Source organism: Lipotes vexillifer, unplaced genomic scaffold, assembly GCF_000442215.2.
Source record: "Lipotes vexillifer unplaced genomic scaffold, Lipotes_vexillifer_v1.1 scaffold131, whole genome shotgun sequence".
Lineage (NCBI taxonomy): Eukaryota > Metazoa > Chordata > Mammalia > Artiodactyla > Lipotidae > Lipotes > Lipotes vexillifer.
The window spans coordinates 3,175,214-3,192,974 of NW_006782866.1; the positions used below are offsets into that span (position 1 = coordinate 3,175,214).

Genomic DNA, 17,761 nt, shown 5'->3' on the forward strand with positions numbered 1-17,761 from the left:
ATGTGGGGGCTTCCCTGGTGGTGCAGTGGTTGAGAATCTGCCTGCCAATGCAGGGGACACGGGTTCGAGCCCTGGTCTGGGAAGATCCCACATGCCGCGGAGCAACTGGGCCCGTGAGCCACAACTACTGAGCCTGCGCATCTGGAGCCTGTGCTCCGCAACGAGAGGCCGCGACAGTGAGAGGCCTGCGCACCGCGATGAAGAGTGGCCCCCACTCGCCACAACTAGAGAAAGCCCTCGCACAGAAACGAAGACCCAACACAGCCAAAAATAAATTAATTAATTAATTTTTTTTTAAAAACTGAATTTAGTGAGTGCCTATGTTGTGACCTGGCCTTGACATTTGTATGATTTTACCATTAATTCACAGAACCCTCAATATTATTAAAGTATAACTAATAGCATTCTACAAATGTATGAACTCATTTTCCTACAGAGAGAAAAATGAAGCAGAGAGAATTAACCCATCCAAATCATACTGCTGATAGTACAGCGGGGATCAGACATCTGAACTCCTGGTTCCCAGAAAATAAATATTAACCTCTGTGCTTCCATCATTTATGATTTCTTTTTTATTTTTTATCATATCAACTTAATCCTCCATAAATACAAATATAACAACTCATTTCTGTTTTAATTTGGAGGACATTTAGTTTTCTTCTATTGTTTTAAGGTTTAGAACACAATGCTCTACATTGAAAAGAATTAAAATAGAATCCTAAACATAAATAAAGACAAAACAAGATACTATAGTCCAAAGGCAATTGCTATTACATAGCAAAGAAAAGTTAGTTTAAAAGTCAAATAGAAAGCCTCATAATCAAATGTACCACTTGGCTATATTTCACTGGATAGAGAACAGCTATATTAAGGTACCGACAATTTTACCAAACAATTATGTCTCAAGTGTTGTGAATCTCCCTAATGTTACAGAGGTTAATATGTGACATGCCCCAAGACAGTAAGTCACTCTGGCATTTAACCAGTCTTTAGAAGGGACCTGTACTAATTCATTTCCCTTTTAACTGTGATTCTAAGTTGACAACCCTTGGCAAGGCAGTACAGAAGAAGGATGATTAAAAGAGAAACATTCTTAAAATGGATTAAGCAGGGCAGGTACTAGCCTGTCATATGCAGCAATCATAAAGTTGAGGAGGAGGCTGATGGACTGTTCCACACTGATTTGGTGAGTAGAAGGAAGGCGCTTGTTCAGCTGGTAGTAGATGGATGAGATGACGGTCTCGAGGCGAGACACGCTGATCTCAGTGGTATGGTCCAGTGTATTAAGGCCATTGTCTCGGAAGGCTTCAATCATGTTCCAGATATCAACAAGATGGACTGGAACACAAAGAAAATAAACTTTGTGTTTATTTTGTCAACACAAACTTTGTGTTTATTTTGTAACTTTTTCAACAATTCAAAAGTTTTAATTCAGCAGAAAGATATAAGAACTTTACATTTACTTACATTTAATAGAATAGTGAAGGGTGGCAGAATATGTCACCCCAAGATATGCCACTTTGGCATACAGAGTGGTTTGAGCTAAAGACACCTGAAAAACAGCAGATGCCAAGAAGGACACTCTGACCTCCCCTTTTCTTCCCAAAAGTAGGAAATAAAAGTCCCATGTGAAAAATGCCCTCCCTGTTCCAAGAGGAAAGAAACATCCTCATCACCAGAGACAGTGAATTGAGTCTGAGCGAAATCTGCAGACTTCGTTAAAATAGCTCTTATCCTTAGTCTCCTGACATATTTTAGTTATTTTTCCACAACTGCCACTCTTTGTTCAACTTAGAATATAAGCACTTAAGCCTACTCACTCCTTTGGGTTTTCATTTTCCTATGGGGGCTCCCATGTACATGTAAAAATCCATATGCTTTTCTCCTGTTAATCTGTCTTATGTCAATTTAATTCTCAGGCTCCCCTGGAGACCCTGAGAGGGTAGAGGTAAAGTTTTGCCTCCCCTTTGTAGCTTCAAAAATACACAATGCAAAATGTAACAGAACCTCAAAGAGACAAATTCACAGGCTTTGTGGGAGATATTAACACACCTCTCTCAGCAAGTGACAGAGCAAACATACAAAAAAATAAGTACAGTCATAGACAAACTTACAACTAACAAGGCAGGCATAATGGACACTATATGAAGTCCTGCTCCCAGTGATTAGAAAATATGCTTTATTTTCAAGAACACAAAGAACATGTAAAAAAACTGACCTTATCCTGAGTCATAAAACTAATCCCAATAAATTTTAAAGGGTTAAAATCATATAAGCCATGCTCTGTGATCAAAATGAAATTGTCAGAAATCATTATCAAAAAGAAAACTTTTAAAATAAACTTTATCTTTAGAAATGAAGAAACATACTACTTGGAAATTTCCTTAATCTAATTAAGGATATCTACAAAAAACTGCAGCAAACATATTACTTAATAGTAAAATGTTGAAAGCCCGTTCCTCTGATATTGGGAATAAGATAAGAAATGCCCACTGTCATCATTCCTATCGTATTTCAAATCCTAACCTATATAAATATGCAGTAATCATCAGTACAAGTACTGGAAATAAATGTAACTGTCATTATTCAGAAATGACAAAATTATACACATTGAAAATCATAAAGATTCTGCATGTATATCACTAAAATTAATATTTGAGTCTAGAATGACTGCTAGATACAAATCAAGATATGAAAGTCACTGTATTTCTAAATATACACCAGGACTCATGAATAAATCCAATAAAGGATGTGCAACATCTCTACCAAAAAATATATAAATTAGCAAAACTTAAAGACCTAAATAAATGGAGGGATATACCAGGTTCACAGAAATGAAATCTCAACACTGGAAATACATCAATTCTCCCCAACTTGATCTACAGATTCAGTGTAGTCCCAACAAAATCCCACAGGGCTATACATTAAAAGGATGAATTTTATTATATGTAAATTATACTTTAAAAAAAAAATGAAGGAAAGAAATCCCAGCACAAATTTTTGTTTTTGTTCATTTTTAGTAGAAATTAACAAGCAAATTCTAAAATCTGTGTGAAAATAAACGTAAAAAGGCCAAGAATGTCTCAGACAATCTTAAAAAGTAAAATAGAACAAAAGTACCCAGAACATAATACAAAGCTCTAACAGTGATTATTGGTATAAGGATAGACAAACAGACCAATGGAACCCAAGAGTCCAAAAGCAGATCCTCTCACATATGGACACAGCTATGAACATTCTTGTACATTTCTCCTAATGAATATGAGAAAAAGATTTTTTTAGTAATGAAGAAAAAGGATGGTCTTTTCAATAAATAGTATAGGGTTAAATGAACATATATATAATCTGGAGTAAAAAAAATTTCAGGTGGACTGAAGAATCATATGTGACAAAATAAAACTGCTAGAACAATGCATCTTTTACTTTATATTACTAAAGCCACTAGCCTGGCTCAGCCCACACATAGACTACTGTGTTCCAAGAATAATTATGGGAAGAAGTATAAAAATGGTAGTTCCTGTAGGACAGCGGTTTTCAAACTTTTTGACAACATGCAAATATATTTAAATCAACACACACACACCCCTCTAGATATATAAAAAACACGTTTCACAAAATACCACATAAGCTACGTTCTGACTATTTTTTTCTCTTTTCTTTTCTCCATTACATGCTTTAAATTCTGGCTACAGCTCACCAAAACAGTTTCAGGAACCCTTAACAGGTCACAACCCATAATTTAAAAACAATGTTTTGGGAAACCAGAGAAGAAACATGACTTTGGTCTAGGATGGTATGGTAAACTCTTTGGAGAGAATTTTAAGCTAGGATTTTTGAGTAGGACTTAAAGTAGTGTAGAAGTATTTAAATATAAAGGGACTTGTCCAAGGTCACGTGTTTATAATAAATGACAAACAAAACCTGGAGTAAAACAGGTTTTCCCATTCTAAGGCTAATGTTCTTTCCATTACACAAAACAGTTTTTCATTAATACACACACACACATACATACACACACACATATTTGAGAAAAGTACAATAATTCTAAGTTAGTTCATCTGCACACAAGTTAAGAAAGATTTTATATGCATTTTACAAATATTTTAATTTACTTATTTTATAAGTAGCAACTGTGGAAGCAACTGCTTATAGAAAAGGCTGATTTGTGTTATATTAAGTTTAAACAAGAAAGTTAATTTTTATTATGCCTTTATCAAAATATTAGTTTTTCTTTCTCTCCAGAAGCTGATAAACTGTATTAATTTTACATAAAACTTTGTATTAAAAACAGTGACAAGGAAAAATCAATTCTCCCATTTAAAGAATTAATTAATCTTGGGACTTCCCTGGTGGTGCAGTGGTTAAGAATCTGCCTGCCAATGCAGGAGACACGGGTTAAAGCCCTGGTCCGGGAAGATCCCACATACCGCGGAGCAACTAAGCCCGTGTGCCACAACTACTAAGCCTGCAGTCTAGAGTTTGCGAGCTACAACTACTGAGCCCAAATGCCACAACTAGTGAAGCCCGCGTGTCTAGAGTCCATGCTCCACAACAAGAGAGGCCACCGCAATGAGAAGCCCGCGCACCGCGAGGAAGAATAGTCCCCGCTCACCGCAACTAGAGAAAGCCCAGGCACAGCAACAAAGACCCAACACAGCCATAAATAAATAAATAAATAAATAAATAAATATTTTTTTAAAAAAATAAAGAATTAATTAATCTCAAAACTAGTTACCTTATTGAGTTTCTTAAATATTTTGAGGGACACCTAGAATAAATTAACAAGCTCTTTCCATTACAAAGCTTATATTCTGATAAACACTTAAGACAAAATAATTCAATTAACATTACAATATGACTAAAACACATTAAAATCTTCTATATTATCAAGAGCTCTATCCAGCTATCATAGAAATGAGTAGAAATGACTTACGGTTGCATCGTTTTTGCACAAATCGCAATTTGCAAGCTGTTCTGTAAGTTGATAGTCGTATGACATCAAAATTCTGAGCACCTGAAAAGGGGCAAATAAAAAATCTTCAACTAGATTTACCATTTAATTTCCACATGCTAGGGAAGTGACTCTATTCCATTGTGTTGGCACAGTCTATACATAACATGTCAACAAGGCCCTCTTTGGATAAAACACAAAGTGGGGAAGAAGGGTTAAAAATGCTTTCTGCGTGCCCACTCCATGCCAACCAAGCACGATGTCAGCAGTTTTGCCTATATCATCCTGTCTGCTAGCCTAAGAAAACTCTGAGGGGAGGACCACTGATGACTTGAGTGAATGAACTACGTATTCCGCAAAATGAAAAAAAGTGGTATAGTAGGGAAGACCCTGGCCCAGAGTCAGGAAAGCTAAATTCCAGCCCCAGTCTGACCACCGACCATAGGCCATGACCGTGGCCATGTTACATCCCTTCTTCTCAAGCCTCAGTGTCCTCATCTATAAAATGAGGGAACTGGACCAGCTGATCTCTAAGTTCCCCTTCCAGGTCTGTGGCAGCCTGTGTTTTTCAAAAAAGGGACACAACAGTATTTCCAGACCAGTATTTTTATGTGCCTCTAGTATGCTGCCACTCCCCATCAAGAACTAAAGATTATTTCCCTCCACTTGCACCTGAGGACACTGTGACTGCCTCAATGAATAGAGTGTGGCAGAGGAACACTGCCTGACTTCTGAAGATGGGCGATAAAATGTGGGACAGCTTGTCTGTGCTCTCACTCTCTCAGGATGCTTGCCCTAGGAACCTGGACACCACTGATGTGAAGAAGCCCAAACTAGCTGATATGGAGAAACCACACAGAGACACCGATACCCAGAGAAACTGAGTCCATCAGCTGAAAGTCAGCAGCAATTACCAAACATGTAAGTGAGCAAGGCAACAAATGACCCAGCTCTGAGTCTCTGAGTCTTCCAACGGAGGCCTGAGACATCATGCAGCAAAGTCAAGACATAAGCACTGGATGCTGTTCTAATTTTAGACCCAAAAAAGGTATAAACAAAATAAATGACTGTTTGGGGATAAGTAATATATAGCCATAGTAACTGGAACAAAGCCTAAATTATATGAATCTATAAATAAAACTTTGTTTTCATTTCAAAATCTGCTGTAAGTCTCCTTGAATTTTAAGGCCACTTCAGGGAACTCTGGCCTCCACCGTGAGTTTTTTTATTTCACCTATGCTGCCTTTGTAAGATCTGGCAACTTTTGATTCAATAAAGGGAAAGTGAACCAGCACAAATTATCTTCTACCAATATTTACAGTCATGTCTCATTTCTGCTCATAGAAAAAAAAAAAAGGAAGGATTTTTCCAGGTTTAGTGAAAGTAATATTTATTGACCAAAAAGTGAAGCAAAGATTTCTCTTAATCTCACTTCAATCAACCCTTACCTTGATGTCACAATTAAAATTATTTCCTCTATCACCTGGTTCTCACAAAATTTCTACCCTGCTATACATACACGTTATAGTCCTATTTTCTTTTTTTTAATATAACAGGTGTTTTGAAATATAATTCATCCATTAAAGTATTCAACTTAGTTGTGCAACCATCACCACAGTCAGTTTTTCATTATCTCAAAAAAGAAACCTCTTCCCCCTATGATTCACTTTGCCCATTTTTTAATTGAGTTGTTTGTCTTTCATTATTGAGTTATAAGTACTTCATATGTTGTAGATACAAGTCCCTTATGAAATATATGATTTGCAATTTTTTTTCCCCATTCTCTGAGTAGTCATTTCACTTTCTTGGTTGTATCTAATGGGGCACAAAAGGTTTTAATTTTGATAAATCCAATATATCTATTTGTTATTTTGTCACTTGTGCTTTTGGTGTCATATCTGAGAAGGCTTTGCCTAATCTAAGTTCATGAAGATTTATACCTATGTGTCCTTCTAAAAGTTTTACAGTTTTAGATCTTACATTTAGGGCTATGATATATTTTTAGTTAATTTATTATGCGGTATGAGGCAGAGGTTCAAATTCATTCTTTTGCATATGGATACCCACTTGTCCCAGCACCATTTGTTCAAAATACTATTCTTTCTTCATTAAATGGTCTTGGTATCCTTGTGAAAAATCAAGTGACCACAGATGTACGGGTTTAATTTTTAACTTTCAATTCTATCCCACTGATTATATGTCTATTCTTATGCCAGTACCACACAATCTGGATCATTGTGGCTTTGTAGTTCTCAAATTCAGAAGTGTGAGTCTTCCAACTTTGTTCTCTTTTGAGACTGTTTTGGCTACTCTGGGTCGAATTTCCATATGAATTTTAGGATCAGCCCATCCATTTCTTCAAAAAAGCCAGTTTTTTTATGAGGACTGCAATGAGTTTGTGGATTAATTTAGGGAATAGTGACATTTTAATGATAAATCTTCTGATCCTTTAATACAGGATATCTTTCCATTTATTTAGTCTTCCTTAATTTCTTTCAACAGTGTTTTGTAGTTTTCAGAGTATAAGTTTTACACTTCTTTGGTTAAATTTATTCAGTCTGATTTTCTTTTACTCATTTAGTTTCTATATTACTATCTCAGCCTAAATATTTTAAATTGGAACCATTAAATATTAATTATTCAAAACCAATAATTTTAAGAAAGAATGCCAACACATGTCCAAGAACATTTAATAAATAACCCACCATTAAATCACTGCAGGTAATTTTAATGTCTAAACATTTATTTCTATGAAATATTTTAATAAGAAACACTGATAAAACGAATGTTAACAGCTAGGAAAGGAAAGTTCTACCCCCATCTGATCAAACAGAAACATTACTAACCTGATTAATCAGACTTTTGCAGGATATTTATTAGGCAATGCTTGCTAGTGGAAAAGTAACTACAGAAAAAAGGTAGTGCACTTGGTATAACTCACTCTTTTCAGACTCCTTCTCCAGTGCAGAGTCAGATTTGTCACAACAAAAGATGAAATAGAGCAGATATCACACAAGCCCAAAGCTAAAGTTTAGGAAAAAAGGAAACTCCAAATGCTTCAGACCAGTTTGCCAGAAATCTCTACACTGAAGTCTCAGGAACTAGTCAAGAACCAAGCATCACTCTGCTTCCCTTTGCCAGTCTGATCCTTGTGAAAATACATCACTCTAAATGTACTGAGGAAAATGTAGAGAGAGCAGTGGGATGTTACAGGATTCAGAAATTCTAAGAAGTCCTGGCCAGAGCATCATTTTTTAAAAATCTAATAGCAGTCCAAATCCAAAAATAATTTCTAAAAGTTAAGATATAATTAATAACCTTAGAACTTTATTAAAATCTTATTGTACTAATATTCAACCAAACTTCCCATGTTTCCCTTCTTCTGAAGCAGTCATCTTCCCTGATCTATATAAGGAGAATCCTCATACAGTGCCTAAGAATAGCCTTCATTTTTTTAATACTTCCCCTATGTAAATGTCACATTAATTTCCTGATCAGAAAATATGGTAGTTTGGCAAATACAAAATAGAAAAGCCCCCAGTGAAGAAACTGAAATGACTGGAATATCACTTTGGGAATTCTGAACTAGAAATGATTACTCTTCATTATCATTCATTTCAAGAATATTTCATTAAAAGAAATACAATAAAATGTCATTTTTATACTAATGTCAGACAATGTTTCAAGCCCACCCAGAAACTACAGAGGTTTTCCCTAGTGGTGCAGGGGTTAAGAATCCGCCCACCAATGCAGGGGACAGAGGTTGGAGCCCTGGTCTGGGAAGATCCCACATGCGGCAGAGCAACGAAGCCCGCGTGCCCCAACTACTGAAGCCCGCGCACCTAGAGCCCATGCTCCACAACAAGAGAAGCCACTGCAATCAGAAGCCCGTGCACCACAACAAAGAATAGCCCCTGCTTGCGGCAACTACAGAAAGCCTGAGTGCAACGAGGACCCAACGCAACCAGAAATTAATTAATTAATTAATTAAATTTTTAAAAAGAAAAGAAATGATACAGAGAGCCCTAACTAAATATCCAGGCAGAACTCTGGCCCCAGTTAGAAAGCCCAGTGAAATTCATGAACAGACAGGGAACCAATGGGACAGTGGGTACCCAAGAGGTACAGGAGAAAGACAGGGAAAGGATAAGAAAGGATTAAGCCTTCTTTGCACTTTATGGCTCTCTTTATTCAAGAGAATGGGATATGAATGTTCTATAGTATAACCAAATCCCAAGGAAAGCAAAGAGTCAAATGGAAGGGTTTTATTGTATCTGTTTGTATCAGAAGCTTATATCAAAATCTCCAGGGGAGGAAGCTGGAATCTTCATTCTTAACAAATGCCCCTAAAGAGTCTTATAATCAAGCTAGTTTGGGGAAACATAGGACTACCCAACTCAACTTAAAGGTCTAGCTCATGCACCTCTCACATTTTACCTCACACTCAACTCCAATCAGTCTGGACTACCTATAATTACCCAAACATACCAGGTCCCGTCACCTCTGGGCCTTGGTAAGTGATAGTGCCTCAGCCCTTCCTTCACCACATTATTGGGCTGACTCAGCCAAGACATCACTTCCTCCCAGATTCCCTCCTGGACCCTCCTTGCTTCCCCCATCATGGCTCCTACTGCACTATCATCCCTTGTTCCCACTTCCAGGAAAACAAAATCCATGAAGGCAGAGACCATTTTCCTGTTGTATTATTCATTACTGTATGTCCCAAAGTAGGACATAATAAAACTAGCACCTAAACATTTAATGAATGAATAAATAACTGAAAACTGAGAAGTTCTGGGTTGTCTGGTATAAAAAAGGCTTTTCCCAAAAAATATACAAAGTAATGTCAAAAGGATATACAACTGCAGACACTAGCAAGGAAAGGCTCATGGAGGGAGATGATAAAAGTAGTGGGGAAGCCAATTCCTTTTCCTGTGTAAACATGTTGATGCTTTTAACTTTCTTCAGGTAGGGCAGAGGACTCCAAACTGTGTTCCAGGAAGCCATAGGATTTGATGGAGGTGCTCAGCAGACTAATGAGAGGTATAAGGAAGTAAATGTACTTTGTTGAAAATCGAATCTAACTGGGGAGATGAGGAGGAAGGAAGGAGAAAGGGGGGAAGAGATTATAAATCTAATAAATGTAAGTACAGTAACATTTCTGAATTGTCTAAAAACTTTCACAAGCACTTCTAATTAGGAAAAAAATTTTTTTCAAAAAAAACATTAGTCTGAATAAGCAACAAATATGAACACGAATGACTTCCTCATTTTTTTCTTGGCAGTACACTTAAAAACCCTAGGGACCAAAGATGAAGCCAGAGGTCCCAGCAGAGAGGAAGGTACAGATAAAACCAAGATCACTGAAGGGTGACTCTCTCAGTGGGTGAACTAGGAAAAAAAGTTTTAAAATCCCGCAAAAGGAAATGGCTGTGACACATACCTGGCTCCACCAAGATCTGGATTTAAATTTTTGTAAATAATGGCAAACAAACAAAGTGATAACCAAATAGGTTGGATAAAACAAAAATGGATTACACAAGATAAAAATAAAGTCTAATTTGTGGAGTTCAAAAGATAATACAAGAAAGAGCATATATTTCATAAAGGAGGTGCTCTAACACATTCTAATAATATTCTTATATCACTTTAAACAAAGTTATAAATATTGATATGATTTGGGCTTCATTTTTTTTTACATCTTTATTGGAGTATAATTGCTTTACAATGGTGTGTTAGTTTCTGCTTTATAAAAAAGTGAATCAGTTATACATATACATATGTTCCCATATCTCTTCCCTCTTGCGTCTCCCTCCCTCCCACCCTCCCTATCCCACCCCTCTAGGTGTTCACAAAGCACCAAGCTGATCTCCCTGTGCTATGCGGCTGCTTCCCACCAGCTATCTATTTTACATTTGGTAGTGTATATATGTCCGTGCCACTCTCTCACTTTGTCACAGCTTACCCTTCCCCCTCCCCATATCCTCAAGTCCATTCTCTAGTAGGTCTGTGTCTTTATTCCTGTCTTACTCCTAGGTTCTTCATGACGTTTTTCTTTTCTTAAATTCCATGTATGTGTGTTAGCATATGGTATTTGTCTTTCTCTTTCTGACTTACTTCAATCTGTATGACAGATTCTAGGTCCATCCACCTCATTACAAATAGCTCAATTTCATTTGTTTTTATGGCTGAGAAATATTCCATTGTATATATGTGCCACATCTTCTTTATCCATTCATCCGATGATCGACACTTAGGTTGTTTCCATCTCCTGGTTATTGTAAATAGAGCTGCAATGAACATTTTGGTACATGACTCTTTTTTTTTTTTTTTTTTTTTTTGCGGTACGTGGGCCTCTCACTGTTGTGGCCTCTCCCATTGCGGAGCGCAGGCTCCGGACGCGCAGGCTCAGCGGTCATGGCTCACGGGCCCAGCCGCTCCGCGGCATGTGTGATCTTCCAGGACTGGGGCACGAACCCGTGTCCCCTGCATCAGCAGGCAGACTCTCAACCACTGCGCCACCAGGGAAGCCCCATGACTCTTTCTGAATTATGGTTTTCTCAGGGTATATGCCCAGTAGTGGGATTGCTGGGTCGTATGGTAGTTCTATTTTTAGTTTTTTAAGGAACCTCCATACTGTTCTCCATAGTGGCTGTATCAATTTACATTCCCACCAACAGTGCAAGAGGGTTCCCTTTATATGGTAGTTCTATTTGTAGTTTTTTAAGGAACCTCCATACTGTTCTCCATAGTGGCTGTATGAATTCACATTCCCACCAGCAGTGCAAGAGTGTTCACTTTTCTCCACACCCTCTCCAGGATTTACTGTTTCTAGATTTTTTGATGATGGCCATTCTGACTGGTGTGAGATGTTATCTCATTGTAGTTTTGATTTGCATTTCTCTAATGATTAAAGATGTTGAGCATTCTTTCATGTGTTTGTTGGCAGTCTGTATATCTTCTTTGGAGAAATGTCTATGTAGGTCTTCTGCCCATTTTTGGATTGGGTTCTTTTTTTGTTATTGAGCTGCATGTAAATTGTAAATTTTGGAGATTAATCCTTTGTCAGTTGCTTCATTTGAAAATATTTTCTCCCATTCTGAGGGCTGTCTTTTGGTCTTGTTTATGGTTTCCTTTGCTATGCAAAAGCTTTGAAGTTTCATTAGGTTCCATTTGTTTATTTTTGTTTTTATTTCCATTTCTCTAGGAGGTGGGTCAAAAAGGTTCTTGCTGTGATTTATGTCATAGAGTGTTCTGCCTATGTTTTCCTCTAAGAGTTTGATAGCTTCTGGCCTTACATTTAGGTCTTTGATCCATTTGGGCTTCATTTTAATTGATGTTAAAATTTCTGGAGTAACCACAAAAAGAACAGAAAAAGAACATACAACTCACAACTAAGTAGAGGGAAAAAGTAGAATGGAGGGAAGCTCAATTCATCTAATAGAAGTCAAGAAAGGAGGGAAAGAAACAACAGAGAAAGGACAAAACTGAAGTACAAAATAAAATGGAAGAAAAATGAAACATAACAGTATTCATAAAAAAGGTTAAACAGGGCTTCCCTGGTGGCGCAGCAGTTGAGAGTCCGCCTGCCGATGCAGGGGACATGGGTTCGTGCCCCGGTCCGGGAAGATCCCACATGATGCAGAGCGGCTGGGCCCGTGAGCCATGGCCGCGGAGCTGCGTGTCCAGAGCCTGTGCTCTGCAATGGGAGAGGCCACAACAGTGAGAGGCCTGCGTGCCGGAAAAAAAAAAAAAAAAAAAAAGGTTAAACAAAATAAAGTCTTCAGTGAAAAAGCCGAAATTGTCACAATCGTTGTTTTGGTTATTTTTTTAAATAATCTAACTTATGCTGTTTACAAGAGATACATATATAACAAGGATACAGGGGAAAAAATTAAAGAATAAATGGATATATACTGAAAAATCTACAAACAACAAATGCTGGAGAGGGTGTGGAGAAAAGGGAACCCTCTTGTACTGTTGGTGGGAATGTAAATTGATACAGCCACTACGGAGAAAAGTATGGAGGTTCCTTAAAACAACTACAACCAGAACTACCATACAACCCAGCAATCCCACTACTGGGCATATAACCTGAGAAAACATAATTCAAAATGAGTCATGTACCACAATGTTCATTGCAGCTCTATTTACAATAGCCAGGACATGGAAGCAACCTAAGTGTCCATCGACAGATGAATGGATAAAGAAGATGTGGCACATATATACAATGGAATATTACTCAGCCATAAAAACAAAATTGAGTTATTTGTAGTGAGGTGGATGGACCTGTCATACACAATGAAGTAAGTCAGAAAAAGAAAAACAAATACCATATGCTAACACATATATATGGAATCTAAAAAAAAAAAGTTGTTCTGAAGAACCTAGGGGCAGTACAGGGATAAAGATGCAGACAGAGAATGGGCTTGAGGACAGGGGGAGGGGGAAGGGTAAGCTGGGACGAAGTGAGAGAGTGGCATGGACATATGTATACTACCAAATGTAAAATCGATAGCTAGTGGGAAGCAGCCACATAGCACAGGGAGATCAGCTCAGTGCTTTGTGACCACCTAGAGGGATGGGATAGGGAGGGTGGGAGGGAGATGTAAGAGTGAGGAGATATGGGGATATATGTACATGTATAGCTGATGCACTTTGTTATACAGCAGAAACTAACACACCATTGTAAAGCAATTATACTCCAATAAAGATGTTAACAGAATAAAAAATAAATTAAAGAGATATATAGTGTACTAGCCATGCTAATCAAAAGAAAGCTGGTGGGCTTCCCTGGTGGTGCAGTGGTTGAGAGTCCGCCTGCTGATGCAGGGGACACGGGTTCGTGTCCTGGTCTGGGAAGATCCCACATGCCGCGGAGCGGCTAGGCCCGTGAGCCATAGCCGCTGAGCCTGCGCGTCCGGAGCCTGTGCTCCGCAACGGGAGAGGCCACAACAGGGACAGGGCCCCGGTCCGCAAAAAAAAAAAAAAAAAAAAAAAAAAGAAAGTAAGCTGGTATAGATCTATTAATATACAACAAAACAAACTTTGAAGCAAAAAAGCATTACTAGAAAAAAAAAGTTTACCTATATAATGATAAAAGATTCAATTTCCCAGGTAGACAGAACATTTTAATATATATGCATCTAAGAACAAAAGCTTCAAAACACTGACAGAACTACAGGGGGGAAATTTTAAATCCATGATCAAAGCAGAGATTTTTAACATCTTCGAGTAATTAAGATCAAGCAGTCAAATCAGAAAGGACAAAAAGATTTTAATAAAACATAATGAGCTTGATCTAGATAATACAGAAATCATACACATTATTTTCAAGCACTCATAGAATATTTAGAAAAACATATAAATATCAACAAATACAAAGATTCTAGAACATCCCTCACTCCCTGACCCATAATCCCATTAAGCTAAATATCTTTATTATTAAAACAGACATTCATTTACGAATTTAAAAGGATACTTCTCATTAATCTACAACAGAAATTAGAAAACAGAGATGTGATAATGAAAACAGTATATATGAGAACACATGTAATACAAAAATAGAAAATCACAGAAAAGTATATTCTTCAATGCTTACATAAAAAAGAAAAAAGTCTGAAAATAAATGGCCTACATTAGAAAAAGAAAAATACAACTGCCTAAAGTAAAAAGAAGAAAATATTAAACCACGTAACAGCATGAAATAATGACACAGAAAACAAAGATACATAGAGAGGACCAATAAAGCCAAAGTTCCTTGAGAAGACCAATAAAAGTGACAAAATTCTGGAAAAGGAAAAATTCTGGAATCTCTGAGCATGGAGGCCTGGCATCAAGTATTTTGTAGACTCATCTAGAAAATTTTTACTTTAGCACCAGAGTTGAGAGATTGTCACCTTTCCTTTTTCTTAGTAATGTTACATCATGTAAAAATCGTAAACTATCAAATTATTTGTAAGTAATTTATTCTACTCCTCCTTTAATAAATATTTATTGAATTGCTGGGGCTACCATGATAAATACATGTGATTCTTACTTTCATGGTGCTTAGAGTCCAGAAGATAAAATATTAAGCAAAGAAAGAACTGATTTCATCACTGTTCAAAAAAGGAAATTAAAAGCTACTGTCTAAAAATAGAAAGGCTTAAGAATACTACTGAAAGGCACAACAATAAAGGTAACACAAGATAAAAAACACAACCTATCTAAACTATTAAATTCCTATGACCGCTTTCATGCTACAACAGCAGAGTTGAGTAGCTATGACAGAGAACTCATCATATGGCCTGCAAATCCTAAAATATTTACTTTCTGGCTCTTTAAGAAAAAGACTGCTGGCCCCAGAACTATGTATGTTAAGGAGAAATATATTATATGTCACTGTATCATCTCAAGAGAAGCAGAAAACAACTGATAAAATTCTATACTCATTTGTGATTTAAAGAAAATAACAGTAATAACTCTTGGTAAATTAGGACAGAAAAGTAGATCTTTCACCTGATGAAGGGTACAAAACCTACAACAAATATCATTTTAATAGTGAAATATTACATCCATTCCCATTCAAGTCAAAAACAAGACAAGAATGCCTGCTATCTTCCCACCTCTTAAATACAATACCTGAGGTCCTAACCAGTACAGTAGGTCATGAAAAAGAGGTATAAGGATTGCAAAAGTAAGAGTCAAATGGCCTTTCTTTAAAAATAATGCAGTTCCATAGAATGTACACCACCAAGAATGAACCCTAATGTAAACCATAGACTTTGAGTGACTATGATATGTCAATGTAGGTCCATCAGCTGTAATGGACGTGCCACTCTGGTGTGGGTGCTAATAGTGGGGGAGACCATGCATGTGTCAGGGCAGGGGGTATATATGAGATAGCTCTGTTCCTTCCTCTTCAATTTGGCTATGAACCTAAAAGTGCTCTAAAAAAATAAAGTCTTTTTAAAAAATGATGTACATGTAGTTACCTACCTAAGCAGAAGTCTAAACTAACCATTAAGACTAATGAAAGAGTGGAGAAAGATCACTGGATTCAAAACCGACATACTAAAATCAACCCAACACCTAGATGATAGGGCCAAGTCATAAGGCTGGCAAATGGTGATTTTCTGCATCCTCAGAAAGTAATTATAACGCAGATTTGGGGTGATGTTGGAAATGAGAGTGGGGCTTCCCCTCAGCAGATACCATTGCCACCAGTGCAATACCTTCTGTGAAGAAATAGAGGAGGCTCAAGAAGCCATACCCACCAAACACCTCCCAGACGGTTCATATCCTTGAATCTGTTACACAGCATGGTAATTTATATGAAGTTTCTGTGTCAGTGATAACATTCACTAAGTAGTAAACCCAATTCTTTGCAGAATACCCAATTTCTACTTCCAATATCTACCCCAGTCATGCTCTCTCACATGCCCATGTGAGTGCACCCCAGGTAATTCTTAGTATGAGGAATTATTATTTATTTCGTTTCCATTTTTGTCGGTTTCCCTTTTAAAATGTAAGTGGTATGAGTGAAGTCTGGGACTGTGTTTTGTTCTCCCCTATAACCCTAGCACCTAGAATGGTGCCCGGAATGGAACAGATTCTCAGTAAATGTGTTAAAAATTAAATGAAAAGATGGCCCTTTTGCTGAGTCTGGAAGGGTAGGCAGGAACAACAAGCCAGATGAAGGTGAAGGCAACCCCATAAGCAACAGCACAGGGATATGGAAAACACGATCTATCTTGGGGAAAGCCAGTTCAGAACTGCTGGGAAATGACACACAAGGCATGTGATGGAAACTGGGAACCAAGAAAAAGAGTCCAGAAGGGCCTCATCTGGCACACTGCGGAGCTTGGGCTTTCTCAGGACCGTGATGACAAGCCCTGAAGGGATTTAAGAAGAAAGTAACCTAGAATAAATCTGGGTTCAATCTGGCAGCATCAGAGATCACCGATTTGAGAGTGTCAAGACTAAGGAAAGGATCAGAAACCAACTGTTTTAGTTTAGAAAAGTAACAAGGATAAAAATATTAATAATAAACACAGCTTAACGTCACTGAACTGCATATTTATAAATGGTTAAAATAAATATGATTTATTTATATTTTACCACAATAAAAAAAAAGAGGAATTAAAAAAAAAAACACAGCTAACCACATTAAATACCTACTTTTCTGGGAAAGGAATGTGCTAAGTGCTTTAGTCACATTCTCTCATTTAATCTTCATGATAGTTCTATGAAGTAGGTACAATTCCCATTTTATGGATGAAGAAACTGTAGCACAGAGAGAGAAGGTAACTTGCCCAAGGTTATACAGCCAGGAAGTGAGGGAGCCTAGATCCAAACCCAGGCAGTCTGACTGCAGAGCCTGGATTCAACACCATCATGGTATGAGGAACAGACAGATTCAAGACTCACTTTTGAGGGAACACTCAGCTGCACTTTGCCATTTCCTTGGAGGTGAAAGGTGAGGTGGAGAGAAGTGACTCCAAGCTGTCTGGCTTAGATGACCAGCAGTTAGCGACTCAGAGCTACAAAAGTCCTTAAAGGTCACCCAGACCAACTGCCTAACCAATGCCAAAAATTTCTTTTCCTCCTTTAACAAACAGTTACCTAGGCTATGCCTGGCAGGACAACGTAGGTCTGAGTTGAGTCAAACTCTGCCTCCCATTACTAAGACTCTAAAGACTTAAAACAGCTTGATAGTTGGAAGGGTCTTCTGAGACTTGATCTGCTGATTTTCACTCTGTGGTAGGTAGAATTCTAGAATTCTGCAACGACCTCAGGAGCCATCTACTTCCCCCAACCCCCCACCCC

At 37.6% G+C, this 17,761-nt stretch overlaps 1 protein-coding gene across 2 annotated transcripts in view; it reads right to left on the minus strand.

Annotated features, from left to right (window-relative positions):
* DTNB (dystrobrevin beta) overlaps positions 1–17,761 on the minus strand; it is a 262,633-nt gene that overhangs the window by 218,360 nt on the left and 26,512 nt on the right. For both annotated transcript variants that reach the window (XM_007455514.1, XM_007455515.1), the window contains 2 exons: positions 4,934–5,014; positions 1,125–1,338 (listed from right to left, as the gene is read on the minus strand). In XM_007455514.1, the coding sequence (XP_007455576.1) occupies positions 1,125–1,338; positions 4,934–5,014 (295 nt within the window). The remainder of the gene's footprint in view (positions 1–1,124; positions 1,339–4,933; positions 5,015–17,761) is intronic.